The sequence below is a fragment of the Podarcis raffonei genome, chromosome 15 (assembly GCF_027172205.1).
Source record: "Podarcis raffonei isolate rPodRaf1 chromosome 15, rPodRaf1.pri, whole genome shotgun sequence".
Classification (NCBI taxonomy): Eukaryota; Metazoa; Chordata; class Lepidosauria; order Squamata; family Lacertidae; genus Podarcis; species Podarcis raffonei.
In genome coordinates this window covers 4,186,420-4,211,740 of record NC_070616.1, presented here as the reverse complement: position 1 = coordinate 4,211,740, position 25,321 = coordinate 4,186,420, and the positions used below count along the sequence as shown (strand labels likewise).

Below are 25,321 nucleotides of genomic sequence, written 5' to 3'. Positions count from 1 at the left end.
GGTCACACACCCTGAGCTTAATGGCAAACTGGGGATTTGACCCCTGGCCTCCTAGGTCCTAGTCCAATAATATAACCCAGGGTTTCCCAGACTTGGGTCTCCAGCTGTTTTTGGACTACAATTCCCATCATCCCTGACCACCGGTCCTGCTAGCTAGGGATGATGGGAGCTGTAGTCCAAAAACAGCTGGAGACCCAAGTTTGGGAAGCACTGGTCTAACCACTACTACAAACAGGATATACATTCTAATAGGTTTACAGAACATAAGCTGCTCTATTACTTACTGTCGCACTAGCTGGCCAAGGAGCTGAACTCTTAGCACCAGCTTTGCTTGGATCCAATGAAACCTTCCCCAACTTGGTGTCCTCCATGTTTTGGACTACAATTCCCATCATTCCTGACCTCTGGGGCTGATGGGAGTTCAAGTCCAAGATCTGGAGAGCCACAGGTGCCTCATCCCTGGCTTAATTGCCATTTTTTTCAGTCCCCAGTGTTAAGACTGGCCTCAAGCTTTTGACCTTCAGGCATTTATAATAGTAGGTGGGCCTTTGTAGCTATTTAATTTTTATTTTTGGTTAGCCAGACACCTTGATGATGATATTTTTATATGTTTACAAACTACTTTAAGATTTAATATTGTACACTGCCGATACTTTATGATATGGTGGTCTATAAATATTTTTATAAATAAATAGCTTGCATGGGTGTAGCCAGGATTTATGTTGGGGGGGGGCAGAACCTCAGTTATCGATTTACTTGAATTTAGAGGGGTGCAGCTGCCTTCCTCTGCCCCACTTGGCCACACCCATGCAACCCTAATAAAAATAAAGAGTTCTGGCATACTCAAAATCTTGCTCACAAACTTTCATTTTGGTGGATGAAAATGGCGAGATTTTTGGAGTTATTTCCCCCCCCCCAAAAAAAATAAAAGTGGCAGTGTAAGCTTTAGCTATGCATGCTACGCTAGCCTACCTCTGCTGAGCTTATTTGGAAACACAGGAAGTCAGATCACTGATCCATGATCTAGCTCAGTACTGCCTACACTGACTGGCAGCAGTTCTCCAGCGTTTCAGCCAAAATCCTCTCCCCAGTTCACCCTGGAGGGATTTATAAGGCTGCGCCTTATTTTTCCGCCATCCAAACAAACCCGCGCTCATCCCCCTCCGCTGAATGCGGCAGCCTCCAGAGCCAAACAGCCCGTACTGCGCATGTGCCGCGGGGCACTCCCTCCCTCTCGCCCAAGGGAGAGAGAAAAGCACCGGCGAGCCCAAGCAATTTCCCTTGGAGGGCGGGGAAGAGATAGACGCATGCGCGGTTGCAGGCTGCCTGGCTCGCTCTGCTCCGCCGGTTGTAATGCGGGCGCTTCGGCCTTTCTGAGGGGAGCATGGCGGCGCATGCGCAGTGAGGCAGAAGGAGCCTCGTCGGCTCTCCGCCTTCAGCCGCAAGGCGGGAGGAGGAGGAGGCGCCGTTAACGACTCCCGTGTTATTTGCCTTGTTATTCCTGTTATTTATTCTCCCACCACCGCCACTTGCCCCCCCGGCTTCGCCCCTCCTATTTCGCCCGAGAGGAAAATGGCTGGTCACCGGGCGGTTGCGGCGTGAGGTGCCCAAAAACCGGCGACCCCCTCCCTCCACATTGCAATGTGTTTTATTAATACATACATACATTCATACATATAATATAATATTTTTCTTTTCCCTCAGGTGACGGCGCCGGAGCTCCCTCTCGCTTCCTTTCCCTCCCACCCCTCCGCTCGCTTGAGGGAGAGACGCTGTTTGAGTCATGGACGAGCAAAGTGTTGAGGTAAAAAAATGAAATAAACAGGCGGAGGATTCACCTGCTGAGGGGATGGAGGGGCCTTAAAAATCCCCTCGCCCTCTCCGACGTGGTGGTCCCACCCTCTCGCATCTCCTTCAGAAAGTGGGTCGGTGGGCTTATTGGAGCCAGGACTCCTGGGTCCTCCTCCCCGCTCGGGTTGGGAGGGATGAATGCTAGGCTGGGCAGGACTCCTGGGTCCCTTCCTGGAGTGTGTGTGTGTGTGTGTGTGTTGTTTTGCAGCCAGGACTCCTGGGTTCTTCTCTTATCACACAGTAGTGAAAGGGGCAGCAATACTAGGCGGGGTGGGGGCAGGACTCCTGGGTCCCTTCCTTGGGTCTCCTCTCCTAAGGGGTGCGTGTGTATATGTATATCTGTGAGTGTAATTTTGCAGCCAGGACTCCTGGGTTCTTTGCTATCATGGGTTTGTGGAGGGAATAGTAGTAGAGGAAGCCGCCCGAAGTGGCTGCAGAAGCCCAGCCAGATGGGCGGGCTATAAATAATAAAATTATTATTATTATTAGTTCAGAGGGCAGGGCCTGGGACAGGAGGCCTGAGTCCCTTCCTTGGTTTCCATCCCCATATCTTCTTGCTCTATGTATGTGTTAAATTGGAACCAGGATTCCTGGCATTTCCTTCCTGCTCTTGGTCACTGGAGGGTTTTTTTGGGGGGGGTCAGGACAGGAGTTAAGAGGTTAATATGGGGGCTAGGACTCCTGGGTCCTTCCCTTGGTCTCCTCTTCTTCGCCTTGCCTTCCTAAAGTGTGTTGGTGGGGCTACTTTGGAATCAATATTTCTGAGTCCCCGCCCCATTTCCTCACAGGCAAGTGAATTAATTTATTTCAGATAATTCTAAGCACCCTTCCAAAGGCTTCGGCTTTCACAAGGTTGCTTTGCTGGGAGTTGGTGGTTGTTACGAAGTTGGTGTGTAGGGGTGGCATAATATTAGGACGCTTGAGCCTTTCTTTTGCAACTTCCATCACATGTATGTTTCTTGAGGGTGTTGCTGCTCTTCTTTGGGAGGGGTCCCTTTTGGTTGGACCCCAAAGCAACTTCCTAACTGGGCACGACCACCATTCTTTTTTCTTCTCCTCTGAGTGGGTGGGGGAATGTCCTGGAAGTCCTTACATCAAAGTTGCCCCCCGACCAAGTTCTACATGGCGATTCCTAGCCTTCTCTGTTGATATATCATATTGTTGGCTTATTTTTGTTGTTGGAACACCACTTCTTTGTTGCATTTGTTTGTTTTATAAGCCAATCTGAATTTCCCTGAAAAGCAGCATGCAAATACGTTTAATAAAATGAAGTTAATAAATACTGTCTTGGGGTGCTGCACTGGTTGCCTTTTGACTAGGTGCTGTGCTCCTTGTGGATGTAGTAGGCCTCTTTCTTGGGTTCACCTTTCATTTGAATGAGTAATAAGCTAGCTGTTCATCTTTTGCCCTTTGATTATTGTATAGTGGCACAGAACTACAAAACCAAGATGGCCTAATTGCTCTGGAAGAGCTTTCTATGGTTGTTGTTTTTTTAAAACTGTTTTGGCTTGGTCTTATTTAAAATGATTTTTTAGAAGATGTCTAAATGTGTGTATTAAGAGTTCCACAGTTCCTTGAGTCTGTAAGAACTGAGTGGGTGTACATGGCTAACATACATGATTGACACATAGACATTTGTCTTGTCCATGACTGAAGTACTTTATTTTTTTCTTTGCAGAGCATTGCTGAAGTGTTCCGATGTTTCATTTGTATGGAAAAGTTGCGTGATGCACGCCTATGTCCACACTGCTCCAAGCTGTGTTGCTTCAGTTGCATTCGGGTGAGCTGTGAACTTTGGGTCAAACTATATATTATGTGGGAGATTTGTGATTGGCTTATTTAAAAAATACTTCAAAGCAGCGTGGAGGGGCTGGGTTTGGTGGTGGCTCTGGGTGAGAGCAGTTGTTTTCTCTCTGCGCCATTTCCATGTTTTAAAAACCTGCTCTCCCCAACTGCTAGTAGTGGCAGTGGGGGAAAAGACTGGCAGCTATCTTTTTTTACCTACTATAACTGATTCAGGGAAGGGAAAAGACTTTGAAACTCCATGCAGAGAAAATGTTAGGTCGTCAGTCCACAGTGGTTATCTACCCATTTTGGACCATAGTGGTAATCTAGTTCAACACCCCCACCCCAGCAACTTCTTTTACATCTCCCATGTTGTTTGACCCTTTCCCCTTTCAGCTTTTGTATGTGAACGTGTGAAATGCTGCTGCAATTGAAAGAAAAAAACTTTGCTAATTTATACATTTTTGTTGGAGATTTTTTCCTCCTTACCACAAACACTGCATTTTCTTACGTCACTGCTGTAGCAACTGAAGGGTAGGTAGAATTGCTCTAAACCACTTGATGAATCTGAAAACTACGTGTATAACACATACTTTCAAAGACACCAGCAAGTTACTAGCTCTCAGACTTTTCAGATAAGTCAACTAAAATTGCTAGCATTACGTTTTTACTATGTTACCAGACCACCAAAGAGGTGGTGAGGGGTAACTAACAGTTGTGAGGCATTTCTGGCCAGTTATTTGGAGGTAATTTTTGTTAGGCATGGAACGTCTTTGCACTGCAGAAGGTAGTGGAGCATATTTTCAGGAATGTTACACTCAGGTAATATGCAGCACTGGCCAGGCTATATCTAACACTCCATGGAGCTGTGTGTTGTGGGAAAAGGACATACAATTGTTAATAGAGAAATCCCCAATGATCTTTTGGGGAACCCTAGAGTTTCCTAAACATGAAGTTTGAAGATTTCCGGAAGGGTAGTCTTGTTAGTGTGTGTATTATGTATTCTGGCATTTATAGTTTGATGCCTATTATATATGCTTTCTAAATGTCCCAGTGGCTAGGACCCTTACATAAGTTAACTTAAGAATATTGATGGAGGGAAAGTTTATAATCTCTTCCTTCCCCCCTGCAATCTCCTGCACCCCTGAAAAGTCTCTCTGGAGAGTTTGGGGCTCTTCTGAACAAGTGCGATCCCTGGAGAGGCTTTTCAGAGGCCAGTGAAGGTTGCCAGCTGGGTGTTGCTGGTGGATAACTTCCTCAAGTTAACCATTCCCAGACTCAGTAAGTTATCTCTCAGATTTCCTCAGCTCGTGTCTTTATGTGTGTGAAAAAGTGTTCTAGGAGTGTTCCAAAAATCCAATTTTGTATGAGTGGAATTCTGCTTGTGCAGCAGGCTTTGCTGCCTTTTCCTCCCTCCATCACACCTCCAAACCTGTTTCAGAGTGTCCCCCAACCCTCTGGAGCAAATTTTTACGGTGCACAGAGGGCTGTAGGAAGGTGAAGACCCCTTGTATGCATAGAAGTCTATTCAGTTCCTGCACAGAGGGCATTGGATACAGCCCCTGAATGATAACTTGCTTCTGAGAAGTAAGTCCAAATCTGGAGAGATCTGTGGCATCTTATCTTCTAACACTTCTGAAATTCTCCAGTCTCTTATGATATGTCTATCATTGTTTTGACAGCGCTGGCTGACAGAACAAAGAGCCCAGTGCCCTCATTGTCGGTAAGCTTACTTCTAAAGCTCTATTTTGTTTTAGTTGGGGGCACTTATTTTTGCTGCATTGTTTACTTAAGGTGAAGATGAATGGCAGGTAGCCTGTAGGCCTGATTTGACCTATGAAGCAATGTTATTTGACCCATAGTGGCATTACCAAATCAGGGTATGGTAAAAACTTGTCCTACAATTGCGGAAAAGAAGAGTTTTCAAAAATTGTGTGAGAGATTCTCCCACCTTGCTGTTGCATCTCTCTTTTGGTTCTGTGGCCAAGCACCTTTTTAGCATGCCTATGTAGAGCATCCTTCATTGTCTAGATGCACCTGGCCATTCTGGCAGGGACTGATGGCAGTTGTAGTCTACAACATCTGGAGGTAACCAAGTTGAAGATGGCTGGTGTAGAGCCTGACTGCTCATGAAGATTTTTTTTGGTTTTAGGTTCCAGGATTTCCAAGGAGGATTAAATTATTTGCAAGGCTTCCTGAAGGAGCATTAAAACATTTTGCAGTTCTTCATGAATTTATTTCATATGAAACTGTGTGAGGTCAGAAGGCAAATTCCAGTTTCCTCCCTCAGTCAGGGCCTCACTAATGGTCCCTCCCCTTCAAACTCTCAGCTGTGTTCAGTCAACCCACTCAATGTCTCAAAGGCTGGGGAAAATGTTGAAAATTAATTCGTATCTATTTTAGTGATTTACCTTTAACTGTGGGACACAGGAGGTGCTGTGGGTTAAACCACAGAGCCTAGGACTTGCCGATCAGAAGGTCGGCGGTTCAGATCCCTGCGACGGGGTGAGCTCCCGTTGCTCAGTCCCTGCTCCTGCCAACCTAGCAGTTCGAAAGCACGTCAAAGTGCAAGTAGATAAATAGGTACTGCTCTGGCGGGAAGGTAAAGGGCGTTTCCGTGCGCTGCTCTGGTTCGCCAGAAGCGGCTTAGTCATGCTGGCCACATGACCCGGAAGCTGTACGCCGGCTCCCTCGGCCAATAAAGCGAGATGAGCGCCACAACCCCAGAGTCGGTCACAACTGGACCTAATGGTCAGGGGTCCCTTTACCTTTTTACCTTTAACTGCATACATTCCAGCCTCATAATAATAATGTTTGCTTGAATATTCATGGAGGATAAGGCTATCAGTGGCTATTAGCTATGATGGTTGTGTTCTTCCTTCAGTGTTGGAGGCAGTATACCTCTGAATGCAATTGGGGAGAGGGCTGTTGCACTCAGGCTGGCCTTGGGGGCTTCCCATAGGCATCTGTTTGGCCTCTCTAAGTACAGAATGCGGCACTCAATGGGGTTTTGGTTTGATTCAGCAGCCAGTCTTTCCCTGTTTTCTTACTTTCCTAGAGAGTAGGAATTGGTTCCTAATTGCTAAACTAAATTCCTTGCAATCTTACTTGGGAAAACTAATTACTTGCAGGGCCCCACTCCAGCTGCGAGAACTTGTCAACTGTCGTTGGGCTGAGGAGGTCACCCAGCAGCTTGACACGCTTCAGCTGTGCAATTTGAACAAGCATGAAGAAAATGAAAAGGACAAGTAAGTGGGATTAGACAGTGAGTTTTGATGTGCCTTGCCCTAAGACTGGTTTAATTCTGCTCAGAATTGGGAAATAAAGTATTCTGTCTATGTAAAATTTGTTGCCATCGTGTCAAGGGCTGGATTGACAATTGTGTTAAGTAAGATGCCAGAGAGTTTAGATCTCTTCTTACAGTGCAACTATTTAACAGCAGTCTAAATTAAGGGTCCACAGCTTTGGCTGGCCTGGGCAGCCAAATTTTGTGGTCATCAGAACCCTGCTTTCTCCCCTCATTTTTTAGGTTTATTTTTTTTTAAGCACCTTGCTGTTCTTTCCAAGTGTAACCAGGTCCAAGGTCTACACTGACTCTGATGTAACCAACCTTTTCATTTCATTAAATTGTATCTTGGGGTTCTTGAATGGCATGAAGAACATAGGAAAACTCTCAAGGTGTTCAGGTTGCCTTTCTCAGAATGTATCTTTTCCCCCAAAGAATTTTAGTACCGCATTTTTCGCCCAATAGGGCGCACCTCGTTTTTTGGGGGGGAAATTAAAAAAAAAATTATTTCCCCCCTCCAGCCGCGGGGCTGGGGCGGGGGCCGAGCTTCCCCCGACCCCAGCCCCCAGAACAGGCTGCTATCCGCAAACCTTGCGAGCCCGTGGCAACTCCTGCCGGGCTCGCAAGGCTTGCAGACATCTGCGCGAAGCACAGGGCGACCTCCAGAGCGTGCCCCGTGCTGCAGGCTGCTGCCCACAAGTCTTGCGAGCCCAGCGGGCTCTCCCGCCGGGCTCGCAAGGCTTGCGGATAGCTTCCTGAAGCCTGGAGAGCGAGAGGGGTCGGTGCGCACTGACGCCTCTCGCTCTCCAGGCTTCAGCGAAAGCCTGCATTCGCCCCATAGGATGCACACACATTTCCCCTTCATTTTTGGAGGGGAAAAAGTGCGTCCTATAGGGCAAAAAATACGGTAATTTCTTTGCTCCATTCTATTAACAAATATTTTACTATAGCAATGGGGGAGTGCCGGTAGGACAAGCACAAAAGTAACAAGTTCCAATTTAGAGGACAGAGGATGAGTGAAAAATATAAAGAAAGAGGCTATGGGGATAATGTTAAGAGGTCTGTTTTGCCTCTATATTTCGCCCTATATGGCCATGATGTGGGTGGGTGCAGGGAGCACAAGTAATTCCTGATAGACACTGGCCACACTGTGTATAATTTAATAATATTATTATTATTAAAAGCGGTGTGCAGAAGAGATGAGCGATTACCAGCATTTGGTTGTGAACATGCCCAAATTCAGTGAAGAATTCATCATACACTAACCTTAAAGTAATTCCATTTCTAATTTAGTGAATCAGAAATGTGACTAAGCTAGTCTGATTCCAGAGCCTGATAATGGCAAGTGAAAATGAACTCATTAGTGAAAGTGAAAATGAACTCATTCTCATTAGTGACACTAAATTTTAAGAATGATTGAGAAACAGTCTTGCAAAAGACATGTTTGTGTGTGTTTTGCAAACTCTTTTCTTTACTTCCTCCCTCTCCATAGGTGTGAGAATCATCACGAAAAGCTCAGTGTGTTTTGTTGGACATGTAAGAAATGCATTTGCCACCAGTGTGCTCTTTGGGGTGGAATGGTAAGTGGCAGAGTAGTTTTCTCTGTGTACAGCTGGAGCAAGGAGCTTCCTACTCAGTGCTTGCTTTTTAATACTGGAGTGCAGCCAAGAGCTCAGAAAGGATGGTATAATTTTGCTTTATTTAAATTAATCTTGTATATATGATTATGATCCTGAATGGTTTTTCTTTTTTCTTTTTCATAGCTTGTTTCTATCATTACAGAAGAACATTGCTTGTGCCTTCTTAAAAAGAACAAAGCCACCCTTCACCAAATATAAAACTACTTCATTGAAACATTTAACTCATTCATTTTAGGATATAAGTAACTTTAAGTTACTCAGATCCCTTATCTCTGAAGCAGTTAAGTTATGCAGGTTATTGATCCATCACAAAAATCCTGAATATTGAGAACTTCTAGCAGAGAACTTTGTTTGAGGGTTTAAAAAAAAATATTGAAAATGTATTTTGAGAAAGAAGTCTACCTTAACTATGAAAATCTGATTAGGACAGCCAGCTGCTATATAAGCTGAAGTACTGTGGAGGCATAACTCTTTGTATCACAGATTTTTGACATTCCAAGAAGAAGATCATCCTTGCTCAAAACACATTGGGAAATCATTTTTATACTTCTGTTGTATTCAGTCGCACCTTTTCCTATATGCGCCCACCCAGGACCTAAGTTCTTCCATAGAGGTCCTCCGGAGTAGCCCCTCTGGCTGAGATTCAAAGGGTGCTGATGAGAGGAAGGGCTTGTTCAGCAGAGGCTCCCTCTTGGAGTGGTCTGCCTAGGGTAGCTTGCTTGGTGCTGATTTTACCATCTTTTGGGTGGCAGGTAAAGATGTTCCTCTTATTCTGAAACTTTTAAATATTTTTTTTTCATTTTCAGCTGTTAACATCATTTATTGACTGTAATAGTGTTAGTTAAGGCTGTGATGGAGGGGGTTGTGCTGTTATTTTTGCAGATTGATGTATTTATGCTGCTGGGTGGGGGGAATTTGGATAGTGCTGGTTTTTAGCTAGGGTTTTATTGATTATATTTGCTATATTGGATGTGTATAACATTTAAATAAATCACCTAGAGGCTTTTTTTGTTTGTTTGTTTAAGGCAACTCATAAATAGATTTGCTGTTTTTGTTTACCTTTCTGGTTCATTCCAGCATCAGTGTCAAGATGCCTCTCTCTCTGCATGCAGATCTCACACTTTTAAGGTTCCAACAGTGCTGTTTGCTTTAGAATTTCATGTTTATTCATTTGGCTCATGGTAGGTGTTGGCACTTGAAAATGGTCCTTGTTTAAATTACATTTTATAGGATTAGAAAAATGAAGGGCCCTTAAGACTGAGCAGTGCAGTGTTAGTCTTCTAAGTGGGCTGCACCATAAAGGAATGCTTCCGTCTGTTTTGCTGCAGATCCCTGTAGGCTTATAGACTTAATGTGAGGATTCCATTAATGTGATAGTTTTCTCTCAGCTTTGGTAGAACTACCAAATAGTAGCCTAACTACCTCCCACTGCTCAATGAAACCTCTGATTTGAACTGCTTTGTTGGAACAACATTCTTTAAATGTCTAGGTTTTTTGTTTTTTTAAAATCTACCTTTAATGGAGGAAGCTCGGCTTTGTCAAAGTAAGTCCTTTAAGTCCCCTAAACCTTGAATTAGTCTTCCCATAAGAGGTGCATCTGGGGGCTAATTTAGCCTTTTCCTGAAATGGTATATACATGTTCAGAGTGTCAAGCCAGTTTCAAATTAATTAGCTGAAGAGATGCACAGTGAATACAGAACCTCATTTCAGGCAGTCACTTTGGACTCAGAATAGATTCCTTCAGGAAGTGTGTGACTGGAACAGAAGCCAGATCCAAGGCTTGTTAACACATTAAAGACAAGATAATATTCTATGGGACAGTCTCTTAAGAAGGAGGTGGGGAAGTAACCTGTCCTGTCCTGGTGCAATGAAGCTGAAGCCTCTGTCTTTTTAACAGCATGGAGGACATACGTTCAAACCGTTAGCTGAAATTTATGAACAGCATGTCACAAAAGTAAATGAAGAGGTGGCAAAGCTTCGCCGAAGACTGATGGAGTTGATCAGTTTGGTGCAAGAAGTGGTAAGGGCAATCCTCATACCCATTTTGGATTAACATATCATTACAATGATGTTCTTAGGATTTTATTCATTTATTAAATTTATATTGTGCACCTTCTACAAAGGAAATATACACTGGAAAAATATCATGCCTATAATGGGCAATTTTGCTTCATGCATCCTTTGTGCTGGGTTGCAATCTGTAGACTTAGAAACTTGACACATTGGGTAATGTATTCTGCTTCATATTCTGCTCTTCAGTTCATTCATTAAAGCATTCTGGCCCTTGCTGCTCATTAGCTGAAAAGCCTCCCAGAATGACTTATTGTTGATAAATAAAGAAAAGATAGTCCTTGCCCTCAAATCTTGCCATCTAAAAGACACAACACAACAAGGAAAGAAGAGTTGGGGCGGGTGGGGAGCAAGCTCAGGCACCGGTTCTCTTGAAGTCACCAGAGGGCGCTCTTTAGAACACAAAACAAAATGTGCTTGCACTATAAAAAAGAAGTATGCATGCTACTTACTTTTGGGGATTGTTATGATGGATGTGTCTAGACAATAGCTTTGTATAATAGATCATGTTTTCATTATAGCTAGTTTATGCTGTGTTCAACTGATCATGATGGTGCTGGTTGAATCAACATCTTAAAAGTAAATCAGTCAAAAAAACTTTTACAGCTGCAAGGTGACTTACTTTTAACTGGTTTGTGAATTTTCCAGCTGGTAGTAAACTAATGTCTTGTGTGTCTTCCAGGAAAGGAACGTAGAAGCAGTACGCAGTGCGAAAGACGAGCGTGTTCGGGAAATCAGGAATGCAGTAGAGATGATGATTGCTAGGCTAGACACTCAGCTGAAGAACAAGCTTATAACACTAATGGGTAGGCTTGCCTTTTGTTTTGTTAGATTTTGGGGCAGGCATCTTGATTTTGGCAAAACTGTTGCCCACATGAGATAATAGTGATCCATAGAACTATAGCTTGCTCTGTTCCAAAAGGTTGGTAACAATTAGACAGAGAAAGCAAATATATTGATGCCCAAAATAAGTTATATTAGACTAATTAAACGGTACAGTGATATGGCTGGTGGGTGCCCTTTTTCAGGCATGTCAGGTTTGACATAGTTGGTATTTTGCCACCAAGTGAAGACATACCTGTTTACTCAGGCTTTTTAGGTCTTGTAAGGAGTGACTTTTACCTTCATGGATGTGCTTAGTTTTGCTGGTTGTTTTAGGAATTTGTTTTATTGATGGCTGTTAAGACTTATTTATTTTATATTTTACTCTGTCCTGGTGTTGGCTGATGAAGAGCATTTGTAATATAAAAATAAATACGTGTTTCAGGCAGGAGGTGTAGCCCACAAGCTATGCTGTAAGCCCATGATTTAACTTTGCAAATTCATGCTCTTAACTAAAAAGGGGAAATGTTAACAAAAATACAGTGAAGTGGAATCCTATTATTGCATATGAAGCATCTTAATTGTATTCTTTGTTACCTATGATTTGTTACCTGGTCTGTTACCTGTTTTATAGTGTTACTGATTAAGGTTAATTCATTTTAGTTTTACTGTATTGAGCCTTCTGTACACCCCTTGGAGACAGCTGTAATTAAGCATTAGAGTGGTTAAATAAATAAATGCATGTATGTAATGTATGTTTTAGGAACTGGCCCTCCAAATTTTGTTTTATCCCTTAAATGCTGTTTGGATTAGCATTAAAGCACCAGGACAGTTTACTTAAAAGCCTATCATTACTTGACTATGGCTTTCTTGTCTGGCTTAAATTAAATAGGTCAGAAGACATCCCTCACCCAAGAAACTGAACTCCTGGAATCCCTGTTACAAGAAGTAGAGCACCAGGTGATGGAAGCAGCTGGTTTGAATCCCTTTGAGAAAGTTTGATTTATTTTTATCCGGCAGCTCTCACTAGCAAATAGTATGGGTTTCTTATTTGGAATTGAATTTATATGTGTCATATGTAAATTCTGCGAACAGTACCCCAGTTTTGGATAAATATATATTCTGGATTATTAGTGGGGTGTATGGGTTGTTAGGGGAGAGGTAGTATCTGCAATGGGGGACACATTGTGGTCCTTCTGGGGTAGTATGTCCACCTTTGGTCCCCACTGCACTCAGTTCTCACCTGTGGATCCTAGAAGCTATCAGCATGTGTCAGCAGCCCCCCGCCCCGCGCTTTGACTGGCTGGCTAAACCAGCTGAGGGTAGCTGATAGTTCTCAAACCCTCTGTGAGTTAGGGATTTCCTCTACATGCGAAGGCAAGCTCTGGTGAATTGAATGGACAAGGCCAAGATTGGGTCCAATGATCAAGAAGGAGGTTTCTGCACGTGCTGTAGAGGGAAGTAAGGGGCAGTTGGGGCTTGTCAACCTGGGAAGGTAGCCCAGCTAGGAGAAGAAAAACTCTGATCCTAAGCCTCCGTTGCCTTGTGGGATATCTTGAAGAAACAAAAGGCTCAGGAATAAACCCTGCACAAATCCGGAGTGGAACCTGACGGTTGGATAGTGCCTTGTTTCAGCAACTCCTTCAGCCAAGCTGGTGTGAAATGTATTGCTCTGCTTTCATTTTGACCACATCAGTGGGTAGCCCAAGACCTCCATGAACACTGCCCAGGCTTGCACCCTGGGGAGTTCACTTCGGTGCTGCTACCACAGCAGTTTCACTTCATCCCTGGAGGCACACTCCATTGTCTCTTGAGACAGACAGATGCCAACAATGATTAGCATTTAGAGAATTGCTCTTAGGAACACATTTTGTGTGTGTGTTTGTAATAACGGATGTCTACGTACATCCATTCTGTTTTAAAGCTTGGATGCAGCAGAAGTATTAGTCTTCCTCATTTGGCAAATTTGAATTATTTTACTTGATTTGGTTGGCTTTCTTAAAAGTTTGAAGTTTATTATTTAGATATTGCTATGCTAGATATCCTTAGTCCTCTGTCTGGGCATTGCTGCTGCAGCTTAAGCTTAGCACAGACACTTTTAATATATTAAACCAATTAAAAATGCTACGTCACTTGGTGGATTTATTGACATAGGCATGCATTTGTTCTCCATTTCCTCTTTTTGCAGCTACGGTCATGCAGTAAAAGTGAACTGATATCAAAAAGCTCAGAGATATTGATGATGTTTCAGCAGGTGCATCGGAAACCCATGGCCTCTTTTGTCACTACACCTGTCCCTCCAGACTTCACAAGGTACTCCAGGCTCTACTAGTTTTAAGTTTGCAGATTTGATGTTGTAAAAGGCATTTGATCCTTATTCATGCAAGCTTCCCAAGGTGTACATGTACACACAGGATGTCATATTCTACAGTCAATAGGCATTGGTGAAATCCTCATTATTGTTACTTCTGACAATTGCAGGGAAAGGGATTGTTGTAGGGTTCTGATCTGCATACATAGATTCTATGCAGACATTAAGTCCTAGGTGAAGATTGTCCAGTGGGTAAGAGGGATCTGGCTCCCCACAACTCTTTGGGGATTTCTTTCTTGCATTTGTATCTCACTTTTTTCTCCAAGGAGGTCAAGGTGGTGTGTACATGGTTCTCCCCCTCCTCATTTAATCCCCACAACAACTCTGTGAGGTAGCTTAGGCTGAGAGCCACCCCAGGGTCACCCAGTGAGCTTTATGGCTGAGTGGGGATTTGATCTCTGGTCTACCAGGTCCTAGTCTGACACTCTAGCCATGATACCATGTGTTAATCATGCTTTTAGTTTGGCCCAGTGACAGATTTCTGCGAGTGAGGCAGCCTCACGTTTTGTGTAAAGCGGATGATAAAAATGTTCAGTAATGTATGGCGCTGGGATGCCAGATTGAAGGCCAGACCTATAGCCTGCTTCTCCTATGGAACTTTTATCCACCTGAGAGTTCAGGAGTGAGCTGCAGGCTCCACTTCCCTCAGTGTTGGTGAGAGAGAACACCTGAAGTGGGACTAACAATGCTTATTTGACTTTGGTGTGTCTCAGACCACCAGAGTATGGCCCAAGTTTGTTCATATGACTGCATAAAGCTAAGGGTACAATCACTATTGCAACAAGACTGATTGCCTAACAAGTTGTTACCGTCCTTTTTAGTAATGTTGTGAGTGAACTGTGGAAACTTCCTGCAGTTTTTTAGGGGCATTTGGAGAGTCATTTGTATGCCAGTCATGTTCTTGGTAAGTAAATCGTTTTCTTACCATGCACTTTCAAGTCTTACCTGTTATTTTCCTTCCTGTAGTGAGTTGGTTCCTGCATATGATTCAACTACCTTTGTCTTGGAGAACTTCAGGTAGGGACATGACTTACCAAGAAGTGGGATTCTAGCTAGCTTGGGTGCGATCCTGGAGTTTAATCAGAGGTTGGGCTAAGCCTGTTGCCACTGGCAGGGTTTCAATTCCAGAACACATTAAGTTGTATTTTATCGTGTTCTGTGCACAAACCTCTGACTAAGGGAGGAGGATCTTTTATGCCTTACTAGCTCCTCCTCCTGTTGTTATTCCTCTTGCAGTGACATATTGAAATATTGAACAGAATCTATCTGTTCAACAGATTATTCCCCTTCAGAAGAGCATGAATTATCCTCCAGATTGGTTTATGTAACCAGCTCACTTTCCCAGCTGGAACAAAAGAACTGAATTCAATGCTTAATTTGTTCCCTGTGGTAACTGGGGAGCCAAAATCTGTTTCTCAGAAGCAAGTGTCAAACTCTGAAGTCAGCGTTTCCCATATCTTATGTTTGCAGGGACTGTATTTATCACCTTCCTCGCTAGAGAGTGCTTCTGAACACGTGCAGAGTGCATTTCACCAGGATCAAATAGCCACAATCCACTTAGAATGAGTGGGGTCAGGCTTTTGTGCCGCTATATGGGTACCAACATGATCTCCCCCAGAAGTTGTTGGAGTCCCATTCCCACCAGTCCCAGCCACCATGGCCGGTGATTGTGTTTGATATGAGTTACAGTGCAACATCAACTGGAGGGCACACATTGGCTATCCGTCCTACTGTCTTCTACAAGATAGGAGGGTGTGTACAAATATAAGGAAGCATAAAATTTGCTTTTGAGGTGTGAAAGAGAACTATAAGGGAGTTTATAATAAAAGCCTTGGAAAAGAATAAAGAGGAGTGAGGCATAGAACAGAACACAGAAATGTTTTTGCATAATAGAATGGCTGCTAAAGAAAATTCTAATGGTGTGTATTGAGAGAGTGGATCCTAGTGAATAATTATTTTATATAATAATAATAATAATAATAATAATAATAATAATAATAATAATATCTTTATTGTCATTGCCCCCTCTCAGGGACAACGAAATTACTCGACTGCTCCATAAAAACACTAATTAAAACAATACAGTATAGTACAGCAAGGAAGATTAGATGACTTTCAAAGTCCAGGCTTCCCATTCAGGGCTGAGATCGCTCTGGAGAAGAAGCTGTTCTTAAGACGGCTCGTTCTTGTCTTCATCGTCCTGTATCTCCGTCCCGACGGCAGGAGCTCGAAGAGACAGTGACCAGGATGCGATGGATCTTTTACTATGTCCAGTGCCTTCCTATGGCACCTTGTGGCATAAATCTGCTCTAAGGTGGAGAGTGGGCAGCCAACAATGCTCTCTGCTGCCTTAACAACTCTGCACAACCCCATCCTGTCCTGGGTAGTACAGCTTCCGTACCACACACATAAGCCATAAGTGAGCACGCTCTCAATGGCACAGTGATAGAAGGCAAGCAGCAGTTTCTGCGGGAGATGGTTTTTCCTTAGAATTCTCAAAAAGTACAGTCTCTGCTGCGCCTTCTTCACAAGCCCCCTTGTGTTGACACTCCAGGACAGATCCTCTTGTAATTCAATGCCCAAAAATCTGAATGTTGTTACCCTCTCCACACAGACCCCATCAATCAAAAGTGGCTGGATATATATTTCCTTAGGTTTGAAAATGCACATTAAGGAATGCTTACTCTAGAGATGACGACCCTCCCGTTTGTGTTGAAAGATTTACTTTAACCTTTGCACTGAATATTTATTTCTCTCATCTCAACAGCACTTTACGCCAGCGGGCAGATCCCGTTTACAGTCCACCTCTTCAAGTTTCTGGGCTTTGCTGGAGGCTCAAGGTTTATCCAGTGAGTGTGGCTGATACTGTTAACAAACAGCTACTGAAATCTTGGTCATAACCTCACTCCTGGTGCATTGTGATCCATAACTTGGCCTGCAGTGTTCTATTCTTATGAGTAGTCCTGAGGTACAACTTCCAGAAACCAAAAATGTCAGTCTCTGGGTTAATTACCTGGAACTAATATTTAAAAGAATGTGGGGAAAACATAATAGGGGGGAGTCTTGGAAAAAGAACCCTCATGATTTGATACACCAGGGATGCACCAGAAGAAAAGAGTTCACTAAAATACCTCTTAGTAGGACCATTTCCTGAAAAGCAGCTTGGATATTGCAAGCAGTTTCTGTTCAGTACAGTCCTACAGATGGATCAAAAGCTCCTTATTTTTTTAGGCCAATCACCTCTGGGATACTTTTTAATGTTGCTATTTTTTTCTCTAGCAGCAGCACTTACCCAGTTTCATGTTTGCCCTATTCACTGCATGGGTGAATACATATTTAGAACAGGGTGAATCTGTAAAGCAAGCATGTAATGGCCACAGGAATAAGGCAAAAAAATAAAATAAAAGTGGTCTTGCATTGACAGGCAATGTAAATAATTACTTATTTATTGCATGGCACCTCACATGTTAACCGGTTATTCTGAAAGCTTACAATTTTGCTAAGATTTGAATCTTTGACACAACCCTTAAAATTGCCTGTGTAGAAAAGCCAAAAATCTGTGCTCAGGATGTATTATGCAGGTTAGGAACTTTGCCAATAGCTTTTATGCAGCTTCTGTTTTCAAATAATATGGTAAAATGGGGGAAAGAAAAAACCTTGCAGTTGTGGCTGCCTGGTGGGTAGAACAAAGTGACAAAGAACAGAAAAACCGTAAGAGGGAGGCCATGCACACAATTTTAGTTTTCTAGATTTTGGACCTTTATATGCTGCTGATATTATTTCCAAGCAGTGAGGTCTAGAGGAAATATTCTGCTTTTAAAAATGCAAGATGTTTTTCGCATTATAATATTGCATTACCACAACACTGAAGAAATCTTTCCAGTTTGTGGGTATAAACGTTTTGTTGAACCACATTCCGATTGTATGGGGCCTAACTGAGGAGGGGCAACATGTTTGGCTGTTGAGGGCACTTATTCACGGTGGCAAATAAGTTAGTACTCCAAGGCTGGAAGAAAAATATCTGCCACTGGTTGTGCAACAGACTGAAGGCTTATGTCTTTTGGCAGCAAATGAAAGGGCAGCCTTCTGGCAGAGGCAACAGGAAGGAAAATATCTAGTCATTTGGGTTCCTTACGCCAATCTATTTGCATGAAGCAGCACTGTGTGACTTTATACTATCTTTTATTTATTTGACATTTTTCTGCCTTCCTCCAAAAAGAGAGCACAGGACAGCTAATGACATAAAGCAATAGATCAATCATAAAAACATGGAAAACACCAAATGGCTGCTTATCAATAAATGCTTAACAGATAATATCTCCTCAACACCAATCATACCTCAAAAGCCTGATGAGTTATCCAGTTGTGTGTGAACATAGCTGATTGCACCTGTGAGGGTGTTTGATAGTGCTGGCCTCGAGGATGCCCTGTCTTGTATAAATATCTTCCTCACCACTAGTGCTGAAGGAAGAACAAGCTGGACCTCTTCCAATAATGGCAAAGACTGCGTTGAAAAGTGCTGGGGAAGACACATTTTCTTTTTCTCTCCTGGATCATGCCAACTCCACCTTGTCATGGGAGCCAGGTTGAACATATAACCAGCTCTATGCTTGGACAGCCCCATGCTTGTCATGGTGGCCAAAAAGTCCTGATCTAACATGACAAGGCAGCCCTGGCATGGAGATGGAAGTCCCCCAAGAATAATATGCTGGGATTCTTCAAATCTATTCCAGAAACACCTTCTTAAGCCCAGTCAGGCTGTGTGGGAAGTGGTATACAAACAGCATCTTGTAAGACAGGGTAGCATGCTAACAGGGTTTACTCATCCCCTCTTCTTTTTCTCCCACACCTTTTCCTTGGTTGTCTCTTGTTCTGACTGGTTTCTATGAAAAATCCTTCCATGCACACACACACACACAAAATTATTAACAAATGTGAGAAGAGGTTACCATAAGAAGGAGAAACTATTATAAACTATTACCCTAAGAAGGAGAAACACCCAAGTTCTGTTTATTTGAACATGCACCAAGCTGCACCCATAGGAGGGGCTAGTGGCTCAGGTGCTATGGTGCTAGTGCTTGGCTTTTGAGGCCAAAGTGCCATAAGACATTTGGGGCTTCAGTGCACAAGTGGTTTCCGTGATGTAAAGCCCCCTCAAACAGATCACCAATTTGTTGATAGTATTTAAGCATTGGTGGTGGCAGAGAGGGGAGCATTCTCTCTCGCTTTAGACTCTCCGGAACTGTGTATCAGGTAAAAGCCCACTTCAGCTGTATTTTCAATAATGGCAGGAAGCTGAATTATGAACTTTGAAATCTCATTTGGCAGGTAGTAGGCATGTTGTAAGAAACTAACTTTGACTTTAACGTTTTTTAAAGGATGGAAATGGAGTGGTGCGAGGCTATTATTTATCTGTGTTTCTCGAGCTGTCGGCTGGATTGCCAGAAACATCCAAGTAAGAACAATCACTGTTTCCCCCTGTGTTTGGAATAGGGTTGCACTCTGTGTCTGTGGTAATGTTGGAGGGAGGAAGCAGGGAGTCAAATTATGTGTCTGACCAAACATGAAATGTATGCTCAAACCATGTGATTCTGTAGTAAAGAACCTAGGCAGTATTACTTAGTCCAATCTTTTAGGGGTCTTCACCAAAAACTGTGCTCGATCCAAAATGTCCTTTTTTGTGTAGAAGGGGCTTTGGTCCAGAAGAGTTTTCTATGAATGGAAATGGTGTGGCAGTTTTTCCAGTTCCCTCTGAGCCCCCTTCCCACAACACTTCCTATCCTGTTCTGAATGGTCCCCAATCTTCTGGAGCGAGTCTTTGCATATGCGAAGGCAAAGCAGAATTGTTGAAAATCGCCTGCCACATTTATGTTGAGGAAAGTTTCCCTTGGATCAGAGCTTGTTTAGCTACACAAATATTTGTATACACAAAAATTAAAATGGACCACCAGCTGACTATTCAATGGACATTTGTCTTATTGTCTGCATAAGCCTGGTGGCAAAGAAAATATTTCAGCAAATTTTTGAAGGTTAGTATAGAAGCCCTGCCAAGTCTCCATTCTTCAAGAAAGGGCTAATAACACTGAAGCTCAGTTTTGTGCTGATGTCAAATGAGCGTCACCCAGCTCAGAACTACCAGCAAATCCTACAGATGATCTTGGTGATCAAGCTGGGATATAAAGGTTATACAAATATACGGAGTTATTTTGTTTATGGAAGGGCAGATATAAGCCAGTTATGTTAAGAGTTGCAAAATATCAGCACTTTTCTAGACTGCCCTTGAATATTAATAATAATTTTATTATTTAAACCCCACCCATCTGAATGAGCCATGTTAGATTTTTCCAAAACTCTGTGGATTCTGTGACCAAAATTATGTGCCCGGGCATCCATCTATTGCCTATACTGTATCAGTCATGCAAATTCAGCACATTTGCATATCTGTGATTTAGCTAGTCATGGGGGTGATGGAGAGGGGGGAGAAAAAGAGTTGTACATCTCAGAATCTTCTTCAGCCACCTTCATTTTCTGAAAATTCACTAGGCATTTCCTGCAAAGGATAAGACCATCAATGGCTACTATTCGCCATGATAGCTATTTCCCCTCCACTGTTGGAGGCAGAATGCATCTGAATACCAGTTGCTGGGAATCGCAGGTGGGGAGAATGCTGTTCCCCGTCTGCCCTACGTTGTCCTTATGTCCTGCTCCCAGGCTTCACACTGGGACAGCTGGCTCTAACAAGGGCTGCTAAATATTTTATTGGACATTTTGAGTGTGTGCGACTTTTGGCTTAAATGCCCTCTGCTTGTGGGGAAAGTGGCTTAAGTAATGTAGTTTCATGGTCATATTTGGCAAGAAGGGAATATTTGACAGAGGTGTTGTGCTGAACTTGGTCTGAACAGCTCTGTTAATTGCAGTGGGAAATCGATTTCAAATGCAGCCAAGTGGCTGGCCAGCCTGTCTTTCAGGTGAGCTAGAGGTTACCTGCCAAAAAATTACCATAGATGCTAGGTCATCAAGAATTTAGTCCCTAAGCAGCTTTTTAAGCACAGCTGATTCAAAGGCTTCAAAACATCCACAGCCAGATTGTGTCCTTGACAAGGAACCAAGCCTGCCACTCCTGCCAGTCTGAATCTGAGCTAAGAGACCTGTGGCCCTCCCAACATGTTGCTGAACTACAGTTCCCATCATATCTAACAATTGGCTATGCAGGCTATGCCTCATGGGAATTGGAGTCCAATAGCATCTGGAGGGCCAAAGTTTTCCTGGCCCTGATGTGAATAAAAACCCTGGTCCCCAATCCTAGTTTTTCAGGGGTCGGTTTCATTTAGATTGCTTGAGTTTTGGGAGGTAAGCTACAGCTAGTAAATGTGCTTTTTTGAAAAGGTCTGTGAAATAAGATGGGAAGGTTGGTTATGGGTTTATTTGTCTCTTCATATTTTAAATCATTTTGATAGTACAGTCGTACCTTGGTTTTGAACAGCTTAGTTCATGAACAACTAGGAACTCGAAAGCTGCAAACCCGGAAGTAGGTGTTCCAGTTTGCAAACTTTGTCTCAGAAGCTGAACATTTTTGGTTGAAGACAGTTGTAGCCATGGTTGCACCGGTTGTTCTTACCCTCTTGTGTCAGGTGTGCCCTCCACATAAGATGTTGGACTCTCAACAACCCAGCAGCTTCTGGTTGGCGAAGGCTACAGTGGGCCACCACGGCTGTCTGGCATTGGTTGTTACCGCAGTGTATACCCTTATCCATGCACCCATCACATCAGCATTTTTTAAATATCCCAGGGAGATATCTATGGCCTCACTGTTGCTAGTCTTTGAAAAAAGGCTGAAGACACACTTATTGAAGTCTGTGTTTGGCTGAATAGTAGTGCTGCTGTTGTGGTTTTTTATTTAGTTGTATTTTCATGTGACTTATGCCCTGCCTCACAGGGCAGCCATGCATTGAAATGCAGGTTTGTTTTTTGTTTAAACAAAACGAAAAGCTGGTAGAAAGATGACATGCCTGCTAATTGATGGAAATTTATTAATTAGTGAAATGTAACTTAGGATATAATTGAACCAACAATTACTGTAACAAAGCTCAACAATTATAACTGAAGTAACTAAATGTTCTTCCCCTTTTTGCCACTGTTTCATTCCCCTTCCACTTCCTCCTGTGTGAATATACAGAATGTAAGCCCCTGGGGCCGGGCCCTGTCCTCTCATTCTTTGCAAAATGCCATATACATGGGTGGCACTATAAAATTAATAGATGTTAATGTATGGTTCCACATAAGGTCAGGTCTAGCACTGGGTGATTTATCTTCTGTTTACCTGTGGCATTTTTGTTTTGTAGGTATGAATACCGTGTGGAAATGGTCCACCAGTCCACTAATGATCCTGCTAAAAATATCATTCGAGAGTTTGCGTCTGATTTTGAAGTTGGCGAGTGCTGGGGTTACAACAGGTTCTTTCGACTGGACTTGCTTGCTAATGAAGGCTACTTAAACAGGCAGAATGACACCGTCATCTTAAGGTACTGGAGAGGCCTTCTGCGCAAGTGCTGTAAGGGTGCAAGATGACCACAGACAGCTTTTTGAGGGTGAACAGTAGGAAAAGGAACCTCTTAGCACTACATCCTATATGGTGGGGGAACAGCCCTTGCCTCACTCTTATTACTGTATGTAGTGTCGTAATGGTGAGAGGAGTTCAATTTAACTTGTTTAGTAGGCCTGTCTCTTAAAAAAGTTCAAGAATTAAAGGTCAAGAATTTTAATTGAGTAATCATTGCCCAATAAATGTGAATATTGGCTGGACCTCCAAGTTGGTGCCTTTTGATGTATGAGGACTTTGCAGATTAATAGATGCAAGCTACCTGTCACTGTTACAGGGAAGGGTATTCTCTAATATAATTTTGATCTCTGTTACAGTAGCACTTTGGAAGCAAAATAAGCATCAGTAAACAAAGTGTAACCTTTAAGCTTTAGCTGATTTAATTCACTGGTTTAAATTAGCAGCCTAAATTTTTAGCAGCAAATGGGATGAAGCTGGATCGCGCTGTCCCTCCTTTCAGATTCTTCTTTAACAATGGTGACACAAGGTTGCTGTCACAGCTTTGTAGAGAACCCAGCTGCTAATAGAACATGCATTATTCTTGTATGGGACTTTTGTAAGCATTGTGAAGTTTTCCCCTCCTTCTGCCCCCCACAAGGTTCCAGGTGCGGTCACCCACCTTCTTCCAGAAATGTCGGGATCAGCACTGGTACATTTCTCAGCTGGAAGCTGTTCAGACAAGCTATGTCCAACAGATAAATAACCTTAAAGAGGTGAGCAGCATTGTGACACATGAATGCTAAATTGAGGGACAATGCTCTTAACTATAGTGGGTGACTGATATTTTGGGGGGCAAGTGTATTGGGCTAATTTGAACAATGAAATCATGAATGTTAGTGTGTTGTGCTTGTTTCCCAGACTGCTGAGGGTTTAGGAACCTTTCTTATTTTCTGTATTTTGAAATTGTAAGCATGCTTCAATTTACACTTGGGTCCATAGGAAGTTTTCTTATGTTGAGTCATAACATTGGTCCAACTATCTCAGTACTGTCCACATTGAGAGGCAGCAGTAGTTTTAGATGGGGCATTCCCTCTACTACCTAGAGATGTCACTGGGGATTGAACCTAGAACCCTTTTTCATGCAAAGCATGTGCTCTGCCCCAGGCTTCCTCAACCTCGGCCCTCCAGATGTTTTGAGACTACAATTCCCACCATCCCTGACCACTGGTCCTGCTAGCTAGGGATCATGGGAGTTGTAGGCCAAAAACATCTGGAGGGCCGAGGTTGAGGAAGCCTGCTCTACCCTTTGTGCTGCAGCATCTTTCCAGATGTGCAAGAGCTGTTTGCCTTTAGAAGGACCTACCTCTGAATTTCTGCATGAGTCACTGATCCGGGTGTGCTTTCTCAGGCAGGCAAAGCTGCTGCATCTGGAGTGATTGATCCAATCACATCCAATGTAGAGATATGTCAGAGCTATCTGTCTCCAGGAGAGGCTAATTGGAAAGAGAAAAGTGAATCAGGAGTAGATGTGGTGGGTAATCTCTTTGGGTATGTAACTTGGGCACTAGGGAATATCTAATTATTTTCTCATGGCATCACAGCTCTTGCTGTCAGTCACCATGCGGTTTGCGAACAACTGGTTTAGTATTACAGTCGTACCTTGGATCTCAAACGTCTTGGCTCCTGAACAAATTGGCTCCCGAACAATCAAAACCTGGAAGCGAATGTTCCGGTTTTCGAACAATTTTTGGAAGCCAAACATCCGCAGCTTGTGATTGGCTGCAGGAATTAGAAGCCGCACTTTGGTTTCTGAACATTTTGGAAGTCAAATGTACTTCTGGAACAGATTCCATTCGACTTCCAAGGTACGACTGTATAAAGAATGTTGGCTACATTAAACCTATGCCTTCTGTTTTCCATATGTGTATGCTTTATTTCCTTTTTCTTTTTTAAATGACAGAGGCTTGCAATCGAGCTTTCTCGTACCCAGAAATCCCATGGCATGTCTCCCCCTGATACTCACCTCAGCCCACAAAGTGATGATGGTCCAGAAGCAAGACCCAAGAAGTCAGGATCAAACTCTGAAGTGCATCTTGAGGCTGTGGCCAGCACAGCATCTGCTAGAGAAGCAAAGGATGACGAGGAAGAAAAAATACAGTATGAAGACTTCAATGTAAGAATCCTCCTCTCCTGCCCTGGTGAATTTGCTGTAATGACCAAACCTGAGATCATGTCAATGGCCCTTTAGTCCCGCATCCTGGTTTCACAGTGGCCTACTAGATGCCTCTTCTGAGAAGCCCAGAAGAAGCTGAGCACAACAACTACACTCCTCACTTGTGAATCCCAGCAGCTGGTATTCAGAGGCACACTGCCTCCGATGGTGAAGGGGAGAACACGGCCTGTGTGGTTATTGGTCACTGATAGCCTTCTTCTCCATGAATTTGTCTGAGTCTCTTTCGAAGCCATCCAAGTTGTTGACCATCACTATTTATTGTGGGAGCAAATCCCAATGCCTATAGACCAGCCTGTGCTAATGGAGAGGGGTTGTGCTTGGTAAGCAGAAAAGGGTAGATGACAGGTACACATCTGAAAATAGTAGCCAACCTGTTTTGCTAACTGTTGCTGAGTTGTTTGAATCTCAAAATAGATTACCGTACATCCTGGGTGGTACTGAGGGACATCTGCTAAAGGAGCCTTTTATCAGTGCTGAAACACACACCCTTTCAATGTCTGTGCCCAGAGCATGCAAATCTGTGTTTAGTGTGGCTGAATTCTACTATCTTGCATAATGTATAATGTATTCTGTTTTTGGTAGTCGTGGAAACCTTATTCATTGACCACTACCTTGGCTTTGGAGATTTCAGAAGGCAGTTTCAGACAGTATCTGTTTTTAATCAATAAGACCTAGAAAAATTGTTTTTTAATCAAAGTAGAAATTCTCAGGGAGCTCAGTTCTG

The 25,321-nt window shown here is 43.1% G+C and overlaps 1 protein-coding gene across 4 annotated transcripts in view; it reads left to right on the top strand.

The window, feature by feature from the left end:
* Positions 1 to 1,367: 1,367 nt before the first annotated feature.
* TRIM37 (tripartite motif containing 37) overlaps positions 1,368 to 25,321 on the top strand; it is a 39,202-nt gene continuing 15,248 nt past the window's right edge. For 2 of the 4 annotated variants that reach the window (XR_008327752.1, XM_053366880.1), the window contains exons 1-16: positions 1,369 to 1,603; positions 1,705 to 1,804; positions 3,530 to 3,631; positions 5,319 to 5,359; positions 6,768 to 6,884; positions 8,415 to 8,502; positions 10,460 to 10,582; positions 11,315 to 11,438; positions 12,347 to 12,414; positions 13,643 to 13,767; positions 14,792 to 14,842; positions 16,593 to 16,674; positions 19,204 to 19,280; positions 22,168 to 22,347; positions 23,023 to 23,137; positions 24,325 to 24,537. Coding sequence is in view for 3 of the 4 variants with exons in the window: in XM_053366880.1 (XP_053222855.1) it covers positions 1,784 to 1,804; positions 3,530 to 3,631; positions 5,319 to 5,359; positions 6,768 to 6,884; positions 8,415 to 8,502; positions 10,460 to 10,582; positions 11,315 to 11,438; positions 12,347 to 12,414; positions 13,643 to 13,767; positions 14,792 to 14,842; positions 16,593 to 16,674; positions 19,204 to 19,280; positions 22,168 to 22,347; positions 23,023 to 23,137; positions 24,325 to 24,537 (1,527 nt within the window). In the remaining variant the exon portion in view is untranslated. Of the gene's footprint in view, positions 1,604 to 1,704; positions 1,805 to 3,529; positions 3,632 to 5,318; positions 5,360 to 6,767; positions 6,885 to 8,414; positions 8,503 to 8,786; positions 9,315 to 10,459; positions 10,583 to 11,314; positions 11,439 to 12,346; positions 12,415 to 13,642; positions 13,768 to 14,791; positions 14,843 to 16,592; positions 16,675 to 19,203; positions 19,281 to 22,167; positions 22,348 to 23,022; positions 23,138 to 24,324; positions 24,538 to 25,321 lie in introns of those variants that run through there. The other 2 variants (XM_053366881.1, XM_053366883.1) reach the window with 2 other exon arrangements.